Source organism: Rhodofomes roseus, assembly GCF_022264815.1.
Source record: "Rhodofomes roseus strain CIRM-BRFM 1785 chromosome Unknown C8Q71scaffold_21, whole genome shotgun sequence".
NCBI classification, from domain to species: domain Eukaryota; kingdom Fungi; phylum Basidiomycota; class Agaricomycetes; order Polyporales; family Fomitopsidaceae; genus Rhodofomes; species Rhodofomes roseus.
Window position 1 is genome coordinate 292,126 of NW_025952977.1, and position 22,702 is coordinate 314,827.

General features: G+C 54.1%; 8 protein-coding genes across 8 annotated transcripts; 5 read left to right on the forward strand and 3 right to left on the reverse strand.

Annotated features, from left to right (window-relative positions):
- Positions 1–126: 126 nt before the first annotated feature.
- C8Q71DRAFT_860939 (uncharacterized protein) lies at positions 127–2,406 on the forward strand (the record flags this gene model as incomplete). The annotated part of the gene is made up of 11 exons (XM_047927844.1): positions 127–730; positions 784–1,130; positions 1,189–1,294; positions 1,347–1,370; positions 1,425–1,535; positions 1,597–1,698; positions 1,760–1,944; positions 2,009–2,098; positions 2,154–2,182; positions 2,238–2,298; positions 2,353–2,406. 11 exons carry the CDS (start codon positions 127–129, stop codon positions 2,404–2,406), a joined length of 1,713 nt encoding a protein of 570 aa, XP_047775469.1.
- Positions 2,407–3,650: 1,244 nt separating this feature from the next.
- On the reverse strand, positions 3,651–5,353 carry C8Q71DRAFT_258552 (uncharacterized protein). Its single transcript, XM_047917352.1, has 3 exons — positions 4,832–5,353; positions 4,426–4,781; positions 3,651–4,375 (listed from the first exon to the last, which is right to left on the reverse strand). Exons 1-3 carry the CDS (start codon positions 5,241–5,243, stop codon positions 3,689–3,691), a joined length of 1,455 nt encoding a protein of 484 aa, XP_047775470.1. The 5' UTR covers positions 5,244–5,353; the 3' UTR covers positions 3,651–3,688.
- Positions 5,354–8,518: 3,165 nt separating this feature from the next.
- Positions 8,519–9,787, forward strand: C8Q71DRAFT_777007 (uncharacterized protein). The gene is made up of 3 exons (XM_047924683.1): positions 8,519–8,806; positions 8,865–9,119; positions 9,196–9,787. The coding sequence occupies exons 2-3, from the start codon at positions 9,014–9,016 to the stop codon at positions 9,660–9,662; spliced, it is 573 nt and encodes a 190-aa protein (XP_047775471.1). The 5' UTR covers positions 8,519–8,806; positions 8,865–9,013; the 3' UTR covers positions 9,663–9,787.
- A 143-nt stretch (positions 9,788–9,930) lies between these two features.
- C8Q71DRAFT_777013 (uncharacterized protein) lies at positions 9,931–12,259 on the reverse strand. Its single transcript, XM_047924684.1, has 4 exons — positions 12,061–12,259; positions 11,752–12,004; positions 10,814–11,670; positions 9,931–10,751 (listed from the first exon to the last, which is right to left on the reverse strand). The coding sequence occupies exons 2-4, from the start codon at positions 11,796–11,798 to the stop codon at positions 10,300–10,302; spliced, it is 1,356 nt and encodes a 451-aa protein (XP_047775472.1). The 5' UTR covers positions 11,799–12,004; positions 12,061–12,259; the 3' UTR covers positions 9,931–10,299.
- A 296-nt stretch (positions 12,260–12,555) lies between these two features.
- Positions 12,556–13,537, reverse strand: C8Q71DRAFT_798588 (uncharacterized protein; the record flags this gene model as incomplete). The annotated part of the gene is made up of 3 exons (XM_047925825.1): positions 12,556–12,742; positions 12,792–13,335; positions 13,393–13,537. The coding sequence occupies 3 exons, from the start codon at positions 13,535–13,537 to the stop codon at positions 12,556–12,558; spliced, it is 876 nt and encodes a 291-aa protein (XP_047775473.1).
- A 1,489-nt stretch (positions 13,538–15,026) lies between these two features.
- On the forward strand, positions 15,027–17,260 carry C8Q71DRAFT_879388 (uncharacterized protein; the record flags this gene model as incomplete). Its single annotated transcript, XM_047928459.1, has 11 exons — positions 15,027–15,056; positions 15,119–15,270; positions 15,329–15,494; positions 15,553–15,753; positions 15,816–15,896; positions 15,952–16,001; positions 16,055–16,292; positions 16,348–16,434; positions 16,484–16,603; positions 16,652–16,722; positions 16,783–17,260. The coding sequence occupies 11 exons, from the start codon at positions 15,027–15,029 to the stop codon at positions 17,129–17,131; spliced, it is 1,545 nt and encodes a 514-aa protein (XP_047775474.1). The 3' UTR covers positions 17,132–17,260.
- Positions 17,261–17,782: 522 nt separating this feature from the next.
- Positions 17,783–19,090, forward strand: C8Q71DRAFT_777031 (uncharacterized protein). The gene is made up of 4 exons (XM_047924685.1): positions 17,783–18,264; positions 18,326–18,402; positions 18,455–18,802; positions 18,870–19,090. The coding sequence occupies exons 1-3, from the start codon at positions 18,163–18,165 to the stop codon at positions 18,648–18,650; spliced, it is 375 nt and encodes a 124-aa protein (XP_047775475.1). The 5' UTR covers positions 17,783–18,162; the 3' UTR covers positions 18,651–18,802; positions 18,870–19,090.
- A 631-nt stretch (positions 19,091–19,721) lies between these two features.
- Positions 19,722–22,277, forward strand: C8Q71DRAFT_258990 (uncharacterized protein). Its single transcript, XM_047917354.1, has 13 exons — positions 19,722–19,835; positions 19,903–20,003; positions 20,059–20,212; positions 20,264–20,429; positions 20,492–20,698; positions 20,749–20,829; positions 20,881–20,930; positions 20,980–21,220; positions 21,272–21,358; positions 21,426–21,545; positions 21,607–21,677; positions 21,728–22,083; positions 22,137–22,277. Exons 1-12 carry the CDS (start codon positions 19,816–19,818, stop codon positions 22,038–22,040), a joined length of 1,611 nt encoding a protein of 536 aa, XP_047775476.1. The 5' UTR covers positions 19,722–19,815; the 3' UTR covers positions 22,041–22,083; positions 22,137–22,277.
- Positions 22,278–22,702: the final 425 nt, after the last annotated feature.

Below are 22,702 nucleotides of genomic sequence, written 5' to 3' on the forward strand. Positions count from 1 at the left end.
AGGACCGGTGCTGTGATTCCATCGTCTGTATCGTGGCCACTTCGTGTACAACCCCACCGACTTCTTCTCCTCTCCTCTCTCCGTTTGCGCGTACAGTATATCCCTATAGACTGCTAATATCTAGATATGCCTTCTTCGACGAGCTCCAGCAGTTCCGAGGACGTCACCGCTGGGCCCGAACTTCAATATACAGACAAGCCTTCGTCGTCCTCCGATGCTCTCAAGCACCCACTGGCCATCGTGACTGAAGACACTAAGCTCAAGCCCAGGCTTCCCAGTATCAAAATTAACACGCCTGTGTCCCCCAGGAAGTCGCTCAGGTCGCCCATAGCGAACTTCAACCTCAGGTCCCCGACAGCGAAGAGCGCACCTGCCGCGCCCCTACCGCCTGGCGCGCACCGACAGCGCTTCCGTGCGACGGTCCATCGTGTCATGGCGATGCGCCGCGCGTCGACAATAATGACCTCGGGGCGCATCGGCGCAGAGCCGGGCATCGACCCCCGCCGCGCGAGCGCGAATGCGCACTATGGTCACATCCGCCAACAGTGCGTGATCGAGATCGTGGATTATTCCGTGACGAAGTGCAGTGTGGGGCGGATGGGGAATCGCGAGGTGGTGTCGATGCTGCAGTCGCCAGAGGCGAGCAAGCGGGAGCCGTGGGCGAGGGTGCGGTGGATCAATGTGGGTGGGATCAGTTGGGACGTGTTGAGTGCGTTGGCGATACGATACGGTGCGTCTGTTGGATCCTTTTTGTGACAGGCATGCGTTACTGAACGTGTGCAGACATGCACCCTCTTGCCATTGAGGATGTCATCCACCAACACGGCAACAACGCCCGCTCCAAGGCGGACTACTACCCACAACATCTCTTCCTGCGCATTCTCTGCCACCGCCTTGCGTCTGAGGATCAATGGTACACAACCGACGATGATTCGGATGACCCTAGCAGCATAGACCCAGGCAAGATACCGCGCTCAGAGTCGCCAGGACCCATGGAGGATCTGGACTACGAGCGGAAGGGGTCGGAGAGCAGGCGCTTTGGATCCGCGAAGAGAGCGGCAACAGAAGATGTGGAGATGGTACGCGGAAGGTATACGAGGGCCGCTTCACTCGCGCCTCAGCCATCGAAGGTAAGTGTGCTGCGCCAGAGACGCTTCATGGGCTACTCAGCAATGAGTTGGGTTACAGAAGAGCTTTACGCGTGATAGGAAAGTACTTGAGAAGCTGAAGCTTGAGAACGAGGACCGGGTGAACGTCAAGATCAGCCCCGTCTGTATCTTCCTCTTCCGTGATGGTATGCGTCCATGTTCCGCTTCGTCACCATACACTCGCTAACATTTGTGAAGGCACGGTGATCTCCATATCGAAAGGTCCGTTAAGCATGGTGGCGGGCACTGAGCTATACTGACATTCATGATATGCAGAGTCGAACCTCGACTTCATGACGCCAATCCGGGAACGCCTCCGCCAGCCCGATACCGGACTGCGGAGAACTGCCGACCCGTCGCTGCTCGTTCAGAGTCTCATCGACCTCAGTGGGTCTCCACGCTTATTGCTACAACCCGCCCCTTACGTCTCGATCCAATCTTCGTGTAGTCGTAGATCAGGCTCTTGAGGTCGTCGAGGAGTACCAGGGCAAGATACTCAAGATCGAGCAAGACGTGCTCATTCGCCCGAAGATGAAGACCGTCACTGCGTGTACGTCTCGTCTTCCTTTTGCGGCTGTTCGATGACCAGCTGAGGTCAACGTGTGTCGCAGTACACATGATTCAGGGCGATCTGAACATGCATAAACGTACGCTCGAACCAATCAAGACGCTCATATACGGCCTTCGGCGGTACGACGCCGACCGTGCCGCAGCGATTATGGCGAGCGAGGGCAAGGTGTGGGAGGCGGTGACCAAGCCAGTTGGATTCATGAGCGAGAAGGCGAAGACGTACTTGGTTCGTGCAACCCCATTCATGACTGCAAATAGATGAAACTGACGACTTGAATGGTTGCATGTAGGCGGACGTGCACGACCATATGGAGTACATACTGATGAGTCTGGACATGTTTGCGGGAGTCAGCGACAACCTCATCAACTATACGTGTAACGTGCGTACAGCGTTATGCATCGTGCCCTTGCGGAACGATCTGACTTCGTGATTAGATGGTCTCGTACCAAATGAACGAGGGCATGTACGTGTCCTGCGCCGACCATGGTGTGACACGTCTGCTTACCCGTTCCATCCAGGCGACAGCTGACACTCATTACAATTATCTTCCTCCCTCTCACGTTCCTTTCCGGTTATTTTGTATGTTTCTATTCGTCCAATCCCGGTATGAATGACACGTCACACGTTCTGTAGGGCATGAACTTCACAAGATTCTGGTCAGTAAACAACAATAGCGACCTGTTGTAAGTCAGCTCAATTCCCCACGCAAGGCAAAGTCTTGATGTATGCGGGTGTTGTACAGGTTCTGGGAGATCGCAATCCCCATCTTGGCGGTCGTGGTGCCGCTGTTCTTGTGGCCCGATTTGATGCGGGCTGCGCGAGGCATACACAAACGCCTCATTCGGCAGCGCGTGGATGCGAGCGATCGTGCAAAGCCGTCTCATCGTGGCATGCACTGAGGTCAGTACATAGGAGTCGAAAACGGATGTGCAGTGATGCTGTCGGGGTTGACTATGTGGGGCTTTCTATTGGGACATCTATGTATTGTGTCGCACTATTGGTAATTTGTATATGCTTTGTTGCGCTGCTTTCGAATACACATCCATTTGTAGTACAGAGTTTTAGCATTGTGTTCATTAGACAATGGATCGGCAAGGATTAGTAGTACGTGGACTACACAGCAACCCGTTAGTCTCGCCGCAAGACCCTCCACGTCATGCGAGGGGTTTGGGTCAAGCCTAACCAGCCTGTCCGACAACAGCATCACCACAGATATATCAGAACCCAAGGTCAATCAATATATTTCCAAGAACCTCTCCTCTACATGCAGGATCTTTCCGTTACGTAGGGCTCCTCCAGGTCAAATCACCAACACATCACACAATAACCAAGAAGGTCACAATTCCATTTGCTAGCTTCCAGGTGTCACCAAATGGCAAGACCGAGAAAAGCGCACAAAAAGAAGAGCGAGGGGATCCCCCGACGACACAAGCCGATACTGCAGTGGCAAGGTCATCGAATCCCCGGGTTGCAAGCAGAGCCCGAGGACAAGGGCGGCAAAAATTAGATAACCAATAATGGAGGCGGTGCCTCCATAATAGTGGTTAAACTATTAAGAACAGATACTACACTTGATCTAAGCCAAAAGGCCAGAGTGGTAAGGATTCACGATGTCGGGGGGCGGCTTATATAGCGGCGAGGAGATGCGCACGGACCATCGGCGCTTGGATCATCCACGGAGGGTAAGGGACGCGGTCATGTGAGTCAATGTCGAGGGCATTGCGCCGAGCCACGGCACGAATATTCAACATTGACGAGATTGCTACGTTTACGGCCTGCACTGAATACGTTCGATACATAAGTAGTACAATGCCAATGTCATTCAGACTCAAAACACATGGGTCGCACAGGGTACTGTCAGGACGGAGGGCGAAGGTGGGGTATTCCAGATGAAACAAAGGGGACGTGCTGCGTCAAGAGAGGCCACTGGCAGTGCACGACTCTCGTAGCTATGGCGAAGAGGTGTAAACTAATGCTTCCTAGTTTGCGATCTCGCTTGCATGACGCTCAAGCGGGCAGTCTCAGCTGCAGCCATCCTTGACAAACGTGCAGTCTCGGCTGCAGTCATCCTTGACAAACGCGCAGTCTCGGCTGCAGTCATCCTTGACAAACGTGCAGTCTCCGTCGCTGTCATCCTCGCCCAGTTCGCGTGGTCCAGCGCAACTTGTCTAGCCTGCATGGCAGTATCGCGAGCGGTTGTACTGCTCGCCTGGAGAGTCGACTCCAGTAGCTTCATACTCGCCTTCGTTCCCATCTGCACGATGTCGCCGATCTGCTTCGCCCCTGTCCCTACCAGCGCACCCACGAGACCAGAGATCCCGCTGCTCTGTATCACCGCCGACTCGTCGTCTTTGCCGTGCAGACCGATTGTAATCTTCCCGTGCCGTGTCCCAATGATGCAATAGTCTTCACTCTCTTGTGGAGAGAATGCCTCCATATGAGTGGTCGTAGACGACAGGGAGACGAGCATCTCGTGGTCGTTCCCGCGGAGGACGCGTGCGCGTGCGGCGAAGGCTGGGAGGAAGGAAATCCCGCTGGTGCCGCGTCGCGTACGGAAGGCGACGATGCCGTCGTAGTTGGAAGGAAGGAAGACGTTGATGTTGCCGTGACACGTCGAGACATCGAGGTCGACGCAACGGTTTGGATGGATCTCCGTCTGTCCTGTTTGTCAACGAACGTCCCTTCAGACAGGTGCGAACTACATACCAGCCTAGCGTCGATGCGCCCATGGCGGCTTGACATCATCACACGGCCCCGCACTTTCCGCTCAGCATTCTGTGAGGCCGTGGAGGCCTGTAATGCCGCATTCGACTCCACGATGCTGAATACAACCTTCATGTTCCCATGGCGCGTCCTGAACGCCGCGTTCACGTCCGGCTGTCGCGTGCTGTGCCTGCGCAGCCAACCCCACTTATCCGAATCGTCCGACTCATTCCCGTCCTCTCCGTCTGGCATAGAGCCGAACACATCGCGCACATTTTGGGCGTGGGCTTTCTCCACGGAGCGGTCCCGCCTGCCCGGAGAGTTCGCGTGTCTCAATTGTGGATCGACGAGGTATGTTCCTGCACAAATGGTCAACGGCTTGCGCTAGATGGATGGGAGGGTTCCTTACCTATGATAGCGTCGTTCCTTGAGTACAAGGACAAGTAGTTCACAGTCTTCTCTTGAGGAGGGCGGAAAAGCGGCACAGAAACAGGGAGCTGTGGTGCCGTGGGAATGCGAGGCCGCGCCGAAGATTTATATTCAGGCAAGGGGAACTGGGGCGACGATTGTATGGAAGTCGCAGGGGAGGGACTGGGGAATTGTGGAATGGAGGTCCCCGACGTAGGGATCGGAAGCTGAGGCAGAGATAGGTGTGCCGTTGAATCCAATACAAGTGATGAAGTGCCGGCAATCTCCTCGTATGGCGGAGGCTCGTCCTGATTCTGGGCGATGGGGAGAGGATCATCAACTTTAATTCCCTCGCAAGCAGGCCAAACGACAGCACACCTGCACACTGAAATCATGGTTGTAAGCCTCGACATGTTTCTCGGAGGGCGAGTACTCTTGGATGATCATGGTGTCCTACCGCGGAGCTGCGCGTATGACAATGGAGGCGCAAAGAGAGATCGTCGCCTGGGCACTGGCACGACGTGGGTTGAGCGATGGAGGACAAGGTCTCTATCACCGGCGTCCCTCTCGGGCTATATAAGACGCTTAGCGCTGTTGCCGCGGGCGCAGCTCCTAGGGGCGGTGCAAACTGCCACAACGCACGTTGAATTCGATGTTAGCAATTTGTACATATCGTTTGACTAGTGCCTATACGAGTGAACATGGTCAGCCTTGTGCGAGGTAATTCAAGCAACGTACCTTTCGACGGATAGCACATGTCTAAGACTGCGCGATTGAATTCAGTCCAGTCCTGCAGCAGTATCATAGGCGTACAGGTCAGTAGAAAAGAGGCGCTGAACAATGAACACAATAATAGATCTCCACGATCGCATGAGGCTGGGCTCGGCCAGGGATCGGTGATCTACGACACGGGTTGGGATCTCGGGCAGTCGACGGCCTTCAGCAGGCCTTCAGGCGGCCACTGCAAAGTTCGACCATCACCAGTGGCCTCATTGTGTAATGCGAGTATAATAATGAATGCTGCCTAGACTCTCACGATGAGTCAGGAAAGTGGTTCATACAACTCCGTTCCCGACTTCGTCCGAGTCGAAAGTCACAGTTCCACGCCAAATGCCTCCACGAAGATATGAGAGAACTTTACTCAGTTGGCCAGCCTTAGTACCATGACCTCTTTGCGGTAAGAACACGGCTTGAGGCAATGGATCTGGGACGTCGGACTCAGCTTCAGACTTCAGGTTGTGTTCCAGTGGGCTCCCAACTCGAAAGAGGCGGTGATAGATCCGACCAGATGAATCAACCTGAGCTCATGTACTGTTTATGTACATGTCCCTGTGCACGGACAGACGAGCACATCATGCTTGACGACCGGTTGTCGATATATCGCCTAGTAGCGAAGGGAAGCCGCAAATGAGAGGTCCGCGCGCAAAACACAGAGAACGTGCATCCCATTGGCTGTCAGACACCACAAATAAGTCAACACCGACATGGATCACGATCATGAAAAGAAGCACTGACTTGGCACTGGTCATGGATTTCGCTCCCCGCGCCGCAGCACCTACTGGTCCATAGCTACCGTTGAAAGCCACCGCGAGTCGATTTTTGGACACTGAACATGTCAGTCGGATTGAACCGCCGAAGAGACAGTAGATTGTATGTTAACGGCCCCGGGCGACACCACCCCACAGCAAATGTGAGCAACATTCACAAGTATGCTCGCATCTAAGATGCGCGCATTTGTTGAGTCGCCTTCCCTCCCGAAAACGATACCCACTTCAACTGTGTTTCTGATGGCCACCGCATCGTGCAGGAATCCCGAAGAGGAGCGAGGCGTCCGAGTCGCTTTCGTAGCCGATGCCTGCTATTCAGGTTGCGCGCACAGAATTGTTTGATGCCGTTTGTGATTTCAATACCTATGTCCGCCGCGGAGCGCGACATTTAATTATACCGTGTGCATCTTCCGTCGCCAAAGCCTGAAGCATGGCACCGGCGCGGTTCCAAAGAGGCTGGTCGCGCAAAGAAAAAGAGTTCTTCGCAGGAACGCGGCATAGAATGAGCTAGTCACGTAAGACATGCTTCGCCTGCACGAGAGAGAGCAATATAGTACTTACGAGAGCGACTAAATCTTCGGTTAACGAGCACAATCCACGCTGTCTTCATAGTATCAAGAGTGGAGGCGCCTGACTCTACCGCAATGCGGTGAGCAAACCTCCGGACCTGGATGCATAATTGTCTGTTCATTTCCCGGTCAGTAATAATGATAATCACACCGTGTACATTCACCGAGAATGCCGGCTCCGACTCGGAGGTGGGCGCGAAGACGGTTACACCTATGTATTGCCCTCGTGTTTCGCCCTCTGCGGGCCGTGCTGGACCCTATCAGTTTTGCGTTTGTCTCAGGTGAGACAGTGCCGGCGCAGACTTGAATCTGTTCCGTTGCCAGTAGACGCAATGCTGGGACGTTCAGCCTAGCAAAATCCATTTGTAAGTCCTTCGAGGTCTGAGACAGCTGCGTTAAGGGCACATACGAACTCTGTCAAAACCCAAATCCCCGAAGCCCTTACACACGCGGTATGTATAGGGAAGCCGGCTGGAGCACATGGGTGCAAATTATAATCCAGGCTCAACGTCCAGTCATGCGCAGCACGCATGCTCCTTGCTCGACGGGCGGCCAACTGTCTGAAGATAGTAGGAACCCGTGGTGAACACAGATATACCGGTGTGTCAACCATCCCGTTGTACGACGGCAACTCACCAAAGCCCGGGACTCAGGTGTTAGAGCATTAATGTGAGCAGAGCGACTCAGTGACGTGTCCGAGTCTGAGATAGACATTGTAATCCTCTTGTGATCAGCACTATGCACGTAGTCGCGAAGCTCACTGACCCGTAACAAAAAGAACGGCACAGCCATATCAGCCACATACCTCAACATATGTAGTAATAGATGGCAGACATACTGGGATTACAACCACGGAACCCCGCTAGGCCGTGATTGAACCGCATACGATGGCATTGCGAATCTTGCGATGACGCCGGACGTTAAGTCGCATAGACCTTCAAGTTTACAAAACGATGAGATTGATGCGACCTTCGTGGGTCTCAGAGATAGGATGTGAGTCCGAGCGGACGCTTACGAGTGGTCCTCTCCTCGCCGCGCAAGTTGTACTGCGATAGATGGTGGCTCTGCTGCCAAAACTACTGACAGTGGACACTTCGACGTCCGACATGGGATCTGGATCATGTATCAGCGAAAGTTGACAGTGATTCTCGAATTGTGGAGACCTTCTCATTTCCTTCATAGATAGAAGATTCAGGTGGCCAGAGTTCGTCGCATCATGCTTGGTGCTGCAGACGCAAATACTATCTCCGCCTGTCGAAGGCACCGGTACCGTTCCGATGGGGGCGCGTCGATGCGATTGAATTCATACTATGATAGCACTTAGCGAGGGGAAGCCATGGGCCCATCTGCCGTAGCACTATCCGGAGATAGGAAAATGGACGCGAGCCTGAGTTCGAGAGTTCCTCAGACTTACACACGGTTAATTGAAGATGACCCGCAGACTCGCAGACCCGCCAGTACATACGCTTACGTAACATGGAATCCTATTCAACACGGTCACGGTACTAGCTAAGTACGCTCCGCTTAAGTAGTAGTCTCATACCGGGACTAAGAACCCTCCATCGAACCTACGCTTCGCCGACTACCACAGGCCCTCAGAGAAGATTCCGAATCAAAGTTCTTAGACTCTCACAATACAAGACTTCACGGTATCTGGGCCTTTCAAATTTCCCACTGTCAAAGTCTATAGTAGCCGGGATAGTACTGGTACACATTGTAGTTGACCGCATAACGCATATAACGCGAGAGCTCTTGATGACATTTTCCCGAGCCGTGTACCAGTGGCCATATCCGTGGCTTCGATCTCGTCGGAGCGAGCCAGCACAGCTATCATCCGGCCCTGGCACGAGAGTATTATTGGTGAGCCAGCGGCTTGACTGCAGTCATGGCAACGTGCACTTACCCATCACCCATGCAGACTTGTGCGTGCACTCTCATTTTTGCCGCCGAATCTATCCATCGTGAGGTGGAGGTAGCGCAGACGTGCAGAGCCGGCCAGAAGGTCGGACCAGGCCTCGGTACTGCAGTTGGGGTGTACTTACATGGATCACGAGCGCGACGGGCTGGATGTTTCGCACAGCGTTGATGGCCCCTGTGCGGTTGTCCCGTATTCTCATTGCGCCAGTCCCACACCCGGCGGCACGCTCGGTGGACAGCAGAGCGTTTATACGGAGTAAGTGAATTCCTGGCGCGTTCTTCCATCCTTGCAGCATCCCGACGCATTCACTGACGCACTCGAGATCCACCAGCTTGGTCTCCTGGAAGTCCGGGTTTTTCCGTGCAAGGAACATCACTGGTGTTGGGTCGATATGTCCTAGGTCGACCCTGCGAAGCTTGGGGAACAAGCAGAGCAGGGCGGGTACTTTGGGGGACCCCGCGTCAGTCGCGATCTTCAGGTATTGCAACAGCGGCGTGTATCCCGACCCTAGTATGCACTGTCAGATGCACAAGATCGGACATGCAGAATCCGAGCTACACGTACGCGGCGCTTCCAATATACCGCCATGTACGGTGCCCAAGACCTCCCAGTTCTGGCTCGACCAATGGCAGATGGAAGAATATGCTTCGTGCGATTGGCGATGCGCTGGTACACCAGCCCTCAGCCCCTTGCAACGTGAGTGACCTCAACCCCGAGGCGAAGCGCAAGAAGTCCGCGAGAAGGGGGGCGACGTCCTTGAGCATTTCTGCAGGCGGTGGTGGGGAGGGTACCCCGTAGCGTTGTGTCTCACGCAGGATATGCAGCTATCGTACGAACGAGAGGCGAGGGTGCATAGTGTAGAGCATGTATTCGCAGTATTTGCCGACGTTCTCGACCCGGCGAAACGTGACGTACTAGTTAACTGAGTGGTTTCTGGCGATGAGATGGATACCCCGCGCAGTGAGGGAGAGGTTGATTGCGTCGCGAGTGTCGAGGAGGACTGTTATCATTGTGAGCACATCGTCGTTCATGGCGAGCAACGACATCTCGAGGGACTTCTTGCTAGTTGATCGTACGCAGATGGGGTACAGTGGAAGGTGTACATACTGTGTACAAGGAGTACTGCACATCGAACGTACCTGACAACCATTGTGAGGCGTTACACTTACAGTATAGCCCGTACTAACGTGGACATTTGCGGTGCAATTGCTCCTTTGGGATGGACTCGGACATCGAATGGAATCGTCCACTTGCTGTCAACCCTGAGAAGTTATCATGCGGCAACATAACGGTTTACACAGTACATCGCTACGAGCCTATCATACATTTGCATATCACCGGTAAGTTGAGAGCTATGACAGCGGCGATACTATGAGGACGCGACGAACAGCCTCATGAGCAGCAGGCTTACGTCCCAGAGTCACCCGGCCTGCTACTAACCCAAGGTCATAAAGTACTCCATACTATCCTCTCGGTCCGGCCGGGAACTGTGCTCGAACATGTAGTGCACGACGCACCTCGAGAGATGAAAACGGTTCAGTATGAATCCGTACAGCACAGACGCACCCTCGTCCGTCAGCCAGTACGCGTGGGAGAACCAGAAGCGTATGCGCACGTCAATTCCCAACCCCATGTAGCGTGCGGGGAGCGCGCAAAGCAGTTGGTCGAGCTCGTCCCAGGGGAATCGATATAAACCGTCGGGGCTCCATGGGAAGCGGAGATATACGCGCAGGGCGATACGGTGGCGGGACCTCTTGATGACGTGCCTCACGAGGACTGGTACCCATTCGAGTGTGCTTGGATCCAGGTTGTACGGGAGATCCGTCTGGCCGATGGTGAGTGACCGCACGTTGGTGACTTCGAGCTTCTCAATGACATGACAGAGGTCTATGCAGTGATGAGACCAATAACCCGTGAACACACGTTTTGTTTGAGTGTGATAGACGTACCCTTCTGTACATCACCAGTACCAGCGCCATCTACCGATAGGGCGATCTCCTCCAGAGAGCTCCCGACGACATTGTCCAGCATATGGAACAGCGGACTGATGCGACGGCAACACCAGTTGACGCGCAGGTGCCGCAAGCGCAGTATGAAGCGCGGTTGGCAAAGCACCGCCGCGAGTCGAAGAGCTTGTCTGCTCATCAGTAGGTCGAGCCGGTCGATGACCAAGTCAGGGAGAGGCGTCCGCCTGTCGAGGCTCCTCGGATGCACGAGCGCGCGCATCGGCTCCATCGCAGGTCTGTCGAAACCAATCCACAGTGTCTGGGTGCGACACAGCAAGCCCGGATCGCCGACATGTATGCTCGACAGCTTCGGAAAGCCACAGAATAGCTGGACGAACTGTTCCGGGTCCTTGATATCGCATTCCTCCAGCTTCAGGCATGTCACGTTCGGAAAACAGTAGACCAGGGCGTCCATGAAGGCCGCAGGGAGGTCCACGGCAGTCCAATAGGCAAGGGTGAGAGTCCGAACGTTGGGGAGTCCCCGGAACGCGCGTATGGTGTGGTCCGTGTCAACATCGCGGAGTGGCAGATCCTGTAGGATGATCTCCTGCACGAAGGGCAGGAACGAGATCGGCTTCGGCATGCACGAAGTAACGAAGCCTGTGAACAGGGTGCAATAGAGTGACGACCGGATGCGGATGCGTTCGAAGAGATGTGGGCGCGTTGCCGGGAACCAGGCGCTGCACGTCAAACTGCACATTTTTAGTGCCCGTGGGTTCGTCCAGAGGTGATCCAGGACCCTGTTCATCACCTCCGGGGCAAGGCAGTAAGACACTCTCTTGGGGCCTGGATCTTGTACGCTGGGACGAGAGGGATTTGCATAAGCGAAACGCGGCAAGGTCGACCTACGCTCGTGACTATACAGGACAGAGTCAACGTACTCTTCAATGATCTCGGTCGGCTGCCAGCATAGCTGTCTTGGGGGCATGACGGGGGACGTGCACAATATGTGCTAACAGAGGACTGCACCTTCGCTTCTATATACGCACGTTAAACAATGCCAGACGGCCATGCGCCGGTAAAGCATTGTTGTACGTCGTCGTCCACGGAGGTCGCTCTGCATTGCTATGCTACCTAGTAGGCTTGCATTGTCAACGACCGTGCCGAACCAATATGATGCTCAATCACCGTGGTCTGGACATGGTGTGAACTACATGCATATGTCCAGCATTCAGATTAGACCGACGTACCTCAGCCAACAGGAATCAGTCGAGTACGCCATCAACTTCAAGCTCTCATACAGGATTCTTTCTGCAGATATTACGGGCTAGAAAGCTCGCATACGGCAGAAAGCCTGAGACGGAGTCAAGCTCGTGTGTATGGCTTGCACAACATGTTACGGAGACAGACAAGGGAGGAACTGGGATGATGCACCAGAGGCAACTGGCAGACCTCACGCGCACGGGCCAGAAAGTCGACTCGGACTCGGAGCGGATACGGGCCGCACGACTTTGGGCGCTCCGACACGCGCGGGGTGGCCACGGTGAATGCATGTTCGCATACGATTCACATATCCGACGTTCGTCTTACTCAAGACTGGTGCGAGGTCTAAACAACAAGTAAGGAGGCTACAATACAATAATGACCTAAGTCCTGGGGAAACGAATTGGTCGTCCGAAAGCAAAATACAGGTAACTCCGCCATTTCCAGTCCATGTTTGTCCGAGAGGTCATATACATCCTTCATCACTCCTGGTCCTGACCTACTGGCTGCGATACCTGCTTTCCTTTGTTGGTCGATTGAGGCGCATCGATAATATTGGCCTGGGCCTCGAGCTGCGCTGCCCACATCGCAGCGCCGATAGTGTTCGTGAAGCTGAACAGGAGGCCAATGAGCGGAATGTAATTGAACAGCAGTGTCGCAGAACCAAAGCTATGCAACATGTCAGTAGTCGCAAGAGATCTAAAATTTCAATACTCACGCCGCGTACTCTCCCCTCTTCCTGTCCACGAAAGCTTGCCGCTGATTCTTCGAGAAGCCCTTGAGCTGGAAGTATCGCGAATGCCAGCCTGGTCCACTGGTGTATCCATTGTAGAGTACGAATAGAACGGTTCCCAGCACAGGGACCATGTTGATCGGCAGCGTGATGAGATAGCGCACGATGCCACCAGTAGAGAGGATTTGCAGGGGCTTGACGAGCGCGCTCTCGACGCTGACCGTGGCGCCTTTGCCACGAGTTTTGCCTGCCTTAACGAGCTCTCCCTGTCCCCGTGCACGGAGTGTGTTGTCGAATACTTGCGTCAGGGCGGGCTCAAGGAAGAGCGGGCGTGCTAGGAGAGCGAGCAGGAAGGCAGACTCGGCGCCGACGACGACGATCGCAAGGACTGGTGCGAGAGGACCAGAGACGGCCGCAAGGATCGCCATCTGGGGTATGTAGGTGAAGAACATGAGAAGGCCGAAGATGACGGCAGAAGCCACCAAGGACTTGACGATGGCCGGGCGTACGCCCATGATGACATTGGGATCTGTATGCCCGTGAACGTGTGAGTACACACTTGCAGCTAAGTTATGGCACAACCTACGTGTGATGGCGAAGTAGATACCACGGACAGGCCAGAGCCATGCAAAGGAGGCAATCCCATGTGCCCCAAGGACGAGCGCTCCTTGGGTCTCGCTGAGGACCTTCTGCAAGGCGGCTTGCATGTGTGAGTTTTCATGAGACGACATGGCGGTTGTGGGGATCAGAGGTCGTGGTTGAAGTTGGAGATGGGTGTGCTGGAAGCGGAGAGAAGGCGAACGTGAGTACACGCATGGTCACCGTCGCCGTACTTAGGACCGCCCAGGCGCCGGAGGGTCTGTGAGATCATAGTGGCACGTTGCACGTGGATGTGACACGTCGCGTTAGACACCAGCGCGCCGCACGCGTCAACCGCCATCATCATGGCCGCCATGCACTTTGACTCTGAGGTTCCGTGTATACAACCACGAAAACAGTCACGTCTGTGCCAGTATGGATTCCTACAAGTGCGCGTTGGAAATCAACAGTGGTCAATGACGCGGCGACGTACCAGTTCGATCGGTTGACAGCAAAATTGGCCGCGCGCGCCGAGGGAGTATCCACTGGCCGATATGACTCGCAGCGGTGAGCGTGCCAACCACATGCATCAAAGCCAAGTTTGGGGTATGTTGGTAGATATCTCATTCTTCGTATCAAGAGAGCTTGTCACAGTGACGTCTATTTCTGCGCGGGTCAACGTCCTGATGGTTGGTCCTATAATTGGTGAGCCTGTTGCTCTTCGGCGCTGTTTTGCTTTACAAATTCTCTCCATTCTGGCAGACAGACTCTTGGAGAGAGTCAGACGTATCACTGCTGTACAAGTTAGAGTGTTACCGACGGTTGCAAACAGACACGGTATCGAATTCATCCTCACTGAGACATACGGGCCCTGGAGCATGCGACCCTGACGGTGTCCGCTTGACGTGGCAGTTTCATGGAAGCTTGTGGACGATCAACACAGAACACCGACAGCTGAAGGGAAGTACGATGCAGTATTGGCATGCATATGACTGACGGCGCCGGGCATGTTACTTATAGCTCCACAAACATGACCGCGGAGCGTGGGACAGAAGACTAGAGCAAGCCGTAAGCCTATCTCATGTGTTATACTGATATGCTCTCCGCTTTCCTACACTACCTCTCCGTTGCACCATTGGCCGCCTCGTGTAACTGGTCTCGAGCGCTCTCGCCGTCGGCGAGTGCTCGCAACCATTCGGAATATACAGATTGTGCTTTAGTGTCGGACTTGCTCTCCTTCGATGCGGCAGTAGGAAGGAGCTCTTCACCCACCACATGGCCTTGCCACCCCCTGGCGCAGTTATCTGAAGTGTGGTTTGCCCTGCTTCGATCACTTCTGCGACTGCTCGTTCGAGGAGAAAGGGGGTCAGAACGCATCCCTCGGCACTTCTCACCGCACGTACGTGTACTTTTGTTTCGGCCCCGTTCAATAAGCGTACCAGTGGCCCGACATTCCTGACTCCGGTCCGACCCGCAGTTCTGCCTCAAGGAGCCTGCATGGGTAATGTCCGCTATCACACTATGCCTTCGCGGACCCCATAGATACGTGTCCTCCGGTCGTCTGCGTACACCCAACGTTAGCGGTCATTCATTGAGCTGCCCTAATGAGTGGGGTACTCTGCTCATTTACCAGGAGACGCCATGTCGTCCTCTTTGTGTACAGATCTTGGGGTATGTGTATCAAGGATCGTGAGGACGAAGCACTTACGACATTTGCGTCCCGGCCAGGTCAGATACGCCCTCTATGCGACCTCGCGGCGCACATGGTGAAGCTACGGACAATTGTCGTCACTCTGTTCACCACGGCAACATACTACGACCGCATCCAGAACGAGCTCAAGCGCAACTTCGCGGCAGAAGACATCCATCGTATGATGTACATCAGGTATGCCTCGACCATGCTTGCCCCACACACGTAAGCTACGTTCTGATGTCCTCGCCAGAGTTATTGCTTTGCACCATAACCGTACCGACCCACTCGACAACCGAATACTCGAGAACTCGTTCTCAAAGGCGTTCGAGCGGCTCACCAACCTTAGGGCCATTGCATGTATCCACACCGGCATGGAGTTCGAGCCCATTTCCGCACCCGATGGCGTAATACTTGACGTGGGTCGCTTTCATCCGATCTCTCTTTGTACTCATTTATGGTGTCGCACGTATACAGTTCCAGGGTCGCGGCCCACTCTCAGAGATCCGGCGCATCAGCCGCAAGCACGTCAAGGTTTATGTCTGGTTCGCCGGCGCACCCTCCGCAATCTTCCGCATGTACTGCCCGGAACAGATAGGCGGGATTGGTGACCTGCCGGCGAAGAGCGAACATCTTGCCAGGCGCTCTGGCATGAGCATTGAGCGTGCGGCAGGCGAGGTATGTCTCCCTAGGCCTTCTGTCGACGCAGGCTTATAAGACCAAGCCTCGGGATGTGATAGATAGCACTCGGAAACTCGGCATGCCTGATATGTATCCCGGGATTGCCCCCAATTTATGACTACGAGGTCCAGCCACAGCACGTGAGTACACTAGCTTGTTTCCTCCTTGCTACGTACTGAAGAGCTATGCGGGTAGTTGATGGGCCCAACGGGTCAGGTCGGCGACATGATGTTAACAGCCTACGAGTCAGTGCCCGACCACCGCGTTCCACTTCGCAGTCTACTGACCATTCCTACAGTACCCTGGCAGGTTGCGACGGGGTGATCTTGGCTGCGCCAGAGTGCTACGAACGCGAAGCCACTTCGGTGCTCAGGGAGTGGTTCGCTTCAACGTCCCGCTCCGTGTACGCATGTGGGCCGCTTATGACTCGGGTCCCCGATGGGCGCATCGTGGAGAAGCCGCAACCCAGTAATGCGCCCGTGGAAGAGTTCTTATATGCGACCGTGGCAAGCCATGGGGAACGCTCGCTCATATATGTGAGTGCCTTGGTAGGTGAACGGAGATATCGGCTTCTGAAGCTCGGCCTCACAGATTTCATTTGGAACTATTTATTGGCCTTTAGAATCAGACAAGCTATCTGCGTTTCTCGACATAGCCATGGCCATGAAGATTCCATTCGTAAGCGTCGTCCGCTCTGCGCGCCCAGTAATACGCTCACTACGGCTAGATTCTCAATCACGCATCGCCATACCTGCCTGCGGAGGATTTCATCGTTCAGAAAGTCGCGAGCTACAAATATGGATTGTTTACCCGCTGGTGTCCTCAGCAATTAATTCTTAGTCACTCGGTAAGTAGAAAGCCACGGATGTTGCCATTAAAGACTGATGTCGCACAGGCAACTGGATGGTTCGTGACCCACGGCGGTCACAGCAGCGTCATCGAATCCATCACCGAAGGTGTACCCATGTATGCACTTTCTCCCCTGCACGAAAAGGGCGCACTGACGACGCCACTTCAAAATTACAGGATATGTTGGCCTTTCTCCTTTAACCATTCCCTCAACGCAGTGCGTGTCAGCGAGAAGTTGAAGATAGGGTACGAGCTGCTCGAGACGCGAAATGGACCGGGGCTTAGACGGGCGCACCGTCTGGGCAATGCGCCGCAAGGCACTTTGGAGGCATTCGTAGCAGAGGCTCGAGATGTCATGCGCAAAGCACTGGGCGAGGACGGGGTCCGGAAGCATCGCAACGTGCAGCGGCTCAGACGAGAAGTCGGACAGGCCTGGAGCAAGCGTGGGACCTCCAAGAGAGCGGTCGAGGATTTACTGAGCTCGTTTGGATGTGGAGGACACTTCTTGCCTGCTTGGTTGTGTTGAAACGCTGCATAAGTACAACTGCAGGGATTCAATATGGGAACATTTTCAGTTAATTGAGTGCACGAATACACTGAAGTATATGTACTATGGTACGCTGTTGGCAGTGTCACTGTCAGCATGATTCATGAACGCCCTTGAGCGCCTCACGCCTCATCCGTGACAAAGTGTCACAATCAGCAGCCCGTGATGCGACGCGTCAGGCTGTAACTTAGACTATGCAGGCCGAGCCAAGGCCGAGCTTGCCAGTCTGCACTTGGTCTGCACCCCGGGTTGATCAGAGTCGAGTCTGGCATCATACTCATACATTCATTTATGACATCCTCAGTGTCGTTGGTCTGTGGAAAAGTGAACGATGCACCAAAATGAACCTGACAAGGCACCACGGGTGCGTCGAGTTGTGAGTCATCTTCCTTGCCCCCCCTCCGCCTCTGGAACTCGTATTTTGCGCAAGCAACGGCCGTTACATACCGGATGGTCTACGGCCGCATTGCTCGCCAAGCGATCTCAAGACACGCGAAGATGACTCTGTGTCAGTTCCGCTTAGGGGGTCGGCACCCCCAGACATGGTCGACGTCGCGATCTCACAACCCTGCTCAGTGTTCAACGAGACGCGGTTGTGGTCCAAAGGCTGCTATGCTCAACTAGGCTCAGATCCTCCTTGGTGTGTCCCCAGAGCTTCCGATCCATCACCACGGTAATACCGCACAATGACCGAAGAGTCGCGGCCGAACGGACGAATGTTGGCACATCCATGGATCAGCATGATAGAGAAACCTTGCGTAGTGTCTGACGGCCACATCTACGACTTCACTCTATTGTGACGAGAGAGGCTCACGCGTCGTCTCGCCCGGACGACGTGCATCAAAGGTACGACTCACATACACTCCCACTTCGATCTTATATCTTCTGTCCCATCCCAATAGCACCCGTCGCGTGGAGCTGGGGTCTCGCCTGTCAAGTAGTCATCCCATAGTATTGAAACAAGCTGACATCACTGGTCAGTACTTTGTCACATCGGAGGCTGCGACGCTATGGTCCAGATTTCGGGCCTTTCGCCCATGTATGACTATGAGTTTCACCCGCAGACAGTGAGGTTACCCGCTGCTATCAATGATGTGATCTGCATTCAGACGGTATGTCAGAGGATGCCTGTTGCCGCTGGCATGGCCTTGATCTCTCATGCCCTTCTCGCAGGTCACTGGCAGTGGATGGTTCGTAACCCACGGCGGCCACAATGGCGTTGTTTACGCGATCTGCGCCAGCGGACCAATGTAAGTCATTGCACCAGATACTCGGCCTACACGAGATACTCACATGCCACAGGATTCGTTGGACATTCGCTTTCGGCCAGCCACTGAACGCGATGTACCTGACTCAGAACCCGAACGTCGCATACGAGGTTTTCAACGTACGCACGGGGCCAAATCTAAAGCCTGTCTACCGCTTTGACAAGGCACCTGAAGGGACGCTTAATGTTGTGAGAGGAAGCAGGGGAGGTCCTGCGTCTCGCTTTCGGTGAAGATGGTCAGCGCAAATGGGAGAATCTGGTTCTGCGACAGGAGATCCTTGATGCCCGCTCCGAACAAAGGCGCCCAACGCGGGATATACAAGCTTTCTTGACGCATTGTAATGACGATGCACGCTGCTGCAGGACGTACGAGAAGGCATAACGTAAGACTCAGTGTCGCTCATCTAGGGTCTTCTGCGCTCGCATCTTACGAAACTTGAACATTCACAGGTAACGGGAAAGCTGTGATAGCCAAAAAGCCGGACGCGTGTAGACTACAGGAATCATGACATCAGCTGAGCCGTATGATGTCGCTTCTGTAGCCTCGGAAGTCGGTTCATACCTGTCGGCTCGATAGTGGGTAAGCACCTACTGGCACGCAATACACGTTGACCATGAACCTGCCATGAACCGTTTCTATGAAAGCCGAAGCCGTGATTAGGCGATAACACTTCGTGCGGAGTACCCGTGTATTGACTACGATTTCTGTACAGATCGCTCCGAGCAGCTGCGTTCCACAGGGCCTCAGGCTATAGCCATACCGCCGCCGTGAAGTTTTCCAGTATAATTGCGGTCTGGCGGCACAGGCCCACCACACTCGGGCCAGTTGCGTGATATCACAGGCTCGGATATGTGTTCTACCGCATAGCAACGCGGTTGCAATACATGATGCCGCCTCAAGCTCAGCAACCCGGCGGGAAGATAGTCGTCCGGTCGCCTCTGCTGCGCAAGGCCTCAGGCCTCACGGGTCGTCATTGACATGTTCTGTAGATTGTCAGGAAGTCCTGCGATGTGGAACGACGTCTTGCGGGCAACATTCGTGTATAGGGCAGCAGAGGACAGTCGCGCCTGCGTGACACTTCTTCTACACGACGGCGGTGTCGCTGGCCTCTTGAGGCCTAGCGCTCCGCTCGCCGTATGCAGGACTTCCTCACGGACAATCTTAGCTCCACTGGCACGCTTGCTCGGGTTCGCGGAGCACGAATAAATGGTACCGGTGAGCCCCATCTGCTCTTGGGATCGAGAACGAATGAATGCATAGAAGGTAACACATAGGGTACCGATCTAGTGGGAACTCTCGGCGACATGCATATCATGGCCCTCGGCGCATAAGACCCCTTGCCAACACACCTCAGCGCACGTCACCCAGCCCCTCCTCCTACATTCAAGCGACGATATGCCGGTAGCTGAGCCTTCGTCAGTCGAGTCAGTCCTTCACTGCGTCATTTCACTCACTGATGTACATGTTGCCACCTGGCACCAGTTTCAGCAATACACATCTTGACGTCCTTACCGGACGTCAACTTGACTTGAGCGTCCCTAGCAGCCATGGGCATATCGTTGTATTTGCGTATGAAGCCTGGGGTACGTCGGTTACTTCGTTGAATATGCAGACGTGAATACTCATGAATTAGTTTAGGTCATGCACGTCCACTCTGCAACTTGGCGGCTAGGCTAGTGCAATCGAGAAACATCATAGTGACATTCTTCACCACCCCAGCTTTCTACGATCGTGTCATGTCAGAGCTACTCCGCAACTTCGACGCGGATGGGCTTGGTCTCGATCGCATCAGGTGGGTGACGCTCTGGCATGTAGATGCAGATGCAGTCTGATGCCGAGACAGAGTTATCACGTTAATCCATACGGGGATGCATTCGCTTGACAACACAGTATTGAATGATTCCTTCGCACAGGCATTCGACAAGCTCGCTGAGGGCGACCCAGTGCAGTGCGTCCACACCGGTGTCACGCACGAACCCGTCTCTCCCCCGAAGGCCGTCATAATCGACGTAAGAGTTCCAGACTCCCATTGCGTAGGAAGTCCGTCGTCGCTCACTGCGACAACCGGCAGTTTTTCGGACTGCCACTTCTGCAAGCCGTGCGCCGTTTGAGCGGAGTGGGAGAGCCCATAAAGGTCTTCGTGTGGTTCGCCGGAGCGGCCGCTGTCGTTTTCCGGCTTTGTGCGCCAGAGCGGCTCGGGGGCATAGGCAATCTTCGTGCCAAGAGTGAGGAAGAAGCGATCCGCAAACACGTTCGGGTAGAACAAGCCGCAGGAGACGCATGTCTTTCTCATTCGTATCATTCCTCTTCTGACCAATCAGCATGTAGATCGCACTCGGGAACGATGGTGCGGTAGTACGAATTCCGGGGCTTCCGGCAATATATGACTACGAGATTGAACCGCAGAAAGTAAGTGCAGACAATACTGTACGTTATAGGCGCTGAGATGCATATGTCTAGATACTTGGTGGCAGAGCACTGACCGGTGCTATGTGCCTTGCAGCATACGAGTGAGTGCCACTGACACAACTCGTCAATATCAAAGCTCAGCTTAGACAGAGTGTTCGAGACCTGCGATGGTATAATCCTAGCAAGTCCAGAAAGTTACGAGCCGGAAACCACAGCTGCTCTACGACAGTGGATGGCGGGGACCTCGCGTCCGGTGTACTGTGCAGGTCCTATGATTGCACAGGGCACGCATGCAGACAGCGTTGAGAAGGGACAGTCGGAAAGCATCGCTGAGGTCGACGATTTCCTTGAGTCGACTATGAAACACAACGGTAAACGGTCTTTGCTATATGTAGGTCGACTCATCTATGTCGTCCTCTGCATAATTTTACTCATAGCCTAGATATCATTTGGGACGGTGTATTGGTCGATGGAACCGAAGAAGATTTGGACCTTTCTGGATGTCGTTCTCGAACTCCGAATCCCATTTGTACGTTCAACTTCTCAAGGATGGGGCGATATTCTAGCGTTTCTATCCTCACAATATGCCCCTAAAGATCATGAGCCATTCGTCACGCTGGGCGACCGTACCAGAGGAGGTGGCCGACAAGGTCAGCCGCTCTGGAAACGGTCTCCTCGTTCGGTACTCACCACAGCAGCATATCCTGAATCATCCGGTATGTCCCAACGACTTTCTCAATTGTCGTTGATTGATCTCAGCATGGCTTCTACGTATAGGCAACCGGATGGTTCTTGACTCACGGTGGCCATAACAGCATCATTGAAGCCATATGTGCCGGCGTGCCTATGTACGTCATCGCTTCCTGTGTTCTTCATCTGGCTTATCCAGGTTCTACAGGATCTGCTGGCCATTCTCTTTTGATCAACCCTTGAATGCGATCCACTTGACAGAGAACTTAAACGTCGCATACGAGATATTCCAGGGTCGCACGGGACCGGGTTTAAAGCCGATCCACCGCCTCGGAAAGGCTCCGGAGGGCACCCTCGATTCCGTGAAAGAAGAGGCACGGGAGATTCTACTCAACGCTTTCGGCGAGGACGGTATACGCAAGCGAGAGAATGTACAAGCTCTGCGACAGCGGACACTCGATGCTCGTTCCAAGCGAGGCACCTCTACCCACGATATTCATGTATTCCTGGACACGCTGTGACACTAATAGAGCAGGCTTACAACGGATACCGAAGAAGTAGGAGGCAAGGTCTCACAACGTGATCATGTCCAACCCGTTTACTCATTATAGCTACAGGGACAGGCTGCGTGGTTGTCACTAGCCGGATACATCCGGACTTCTATCCAACGGCTACTGTGTGCCCTACATTCTACGAAGCTGGTTGTAGCCAATCCCTCTACGCCTGGTGACAGGAAACTTCATATTCGTGGTCACGAGGGTGAGGGAACCTTGATGCGATGACGATCAATGCAAGGTTGCTCCGCCACTTGTCATGACGATGGAGACTTCCCATTAAGCGTGTGGTCGAACGCGCGTGGTTGAGACTTGTAAGTCGTCAGGAGTTTCTGCATGACGGTTCCACGCGTGGACCTCGGTGAGCTTCTCGCCATATACCTCCTATTACGTACATCTCATCCAGCACTGGCAAATGCGTGGCACAAGGTACACTGTCTAGTCTCTGGGGCCTTCTACTCAAGACTGAGACTACGCGGAGTCGGTCTTAACGAACATGCACTTCTGGGTCCGGCTACCAAGCGCTTCGCCTCATCATCTTCCTGTGCGGACGTATACCTGATAATTTCAGATCGTTGCGAAGTATGATGCACAAGCTCATGATCACGCATGGGCAAATGAAGATGCAG

Excerpts from the sequence above, each read along its gene's own strand:
- C8Q71DRAFT_777031 (XM_047924685.1), top strand. The coding sequence starts at position 18,163 with ATGGTCCAGATTTCGGGCCTTTCGCCCATGTATGACTATGAGTTTCAC. Across the intron at positions 18,265-18,325 it reads ATGTGATCTGCATTCAGACG|GTCACTGGCAGTGGATGGTT; the intron begins GTATGTCAGAGG and ends CCCTTCTCGCAG. Across the intron at positions 18,403-18,454 it reads ATCTGCGCCAGCGGACCAAT|GATTCGTTGGACATTCGCTT; the intron begins GTAAGTCATTGC and ends CACATGCCACAG.
- C8Q71DRAFT_258552 (XM_047917352.1), bottom strand. The coding sequence starts at position 5,243 with ATGTCGAGGCTTACAACCATGATTTCAGTGTGCAGGTGTGCTGTCGTT. Across the intron at positions 4,782-4,831 it reads AAGGAACGACGCTATCATAG|GAACATACCTCGTCGATCCA; the intron begins GTAAGGAACCCT and ends CCATTTGTGCAG. Across the intron at positions 4,376-4,425 it reads GGCGCATCGACGCTAGGCTG|ACGGAGATCCATCCAAACCG; the intron begins GTATGTAGTTCG and ends CAAACAGGACAG.
- C8Q71DRAFT_258990 (XM_047917354.1), top strand. The coding sequence starts at position 19,816 with ATGCCGGTAGCTGAGCCTTC. Across the intron at positions 20,699-20,748 it reads TAGAACAAGCCGCAGGAGAC|ATCGCACTCGGGAACGATGG; the intron begins GCATGTCTTTCT and ends ATCAGCATGTAG. Across the intron at positions 20,931-20,979 it reads ATGTGCCTTGCAGCATACGA|AGTGTTCGAGACCTGCGATG; the intron begins GTGAGTGCCACT and ends CAGCTTAGACAG.
- C8Q71DRAFT_777007 (XM_047924683.1), top strand. The coding sequence starts at position 9,014 with ATGTTTCGCACAGCGTTGATGGCCCCTGTGCGGTTGTCCCGTATTCTC. Across the intron at positions 9,120-9,195 it reads CAGCAGAGCGTTTATACGGA|CTTGGTCTCCTGGAAGTCCG; the intron begins GTAAGTGAATTC and ends GAGATCCACCAG.
- C8Q71DRAFT_777013 (XM_047924684.1), bottom strand. The coding sequence starts at position 11,798 with ATGCCCCCAAGACAGCTATGCTGGCAGCCGACCGAGATCATTGAAGA. Across the intron at positions 11,671-11,751 it reads CCGACCGAGATCATTGAAGA|CGTACAAGATCCAGGCCCCA; the intron begins GTACGTTGACTC and ends CTCTCGTCCCAG. Across the intron at positions 10,752-10,813 it reads TACTGGTGATGTACAGAAGG|ACCTCTGTCATGTCATTGAG; the intron begins GTACGTCTATCA and ends ATCACTGCATAG.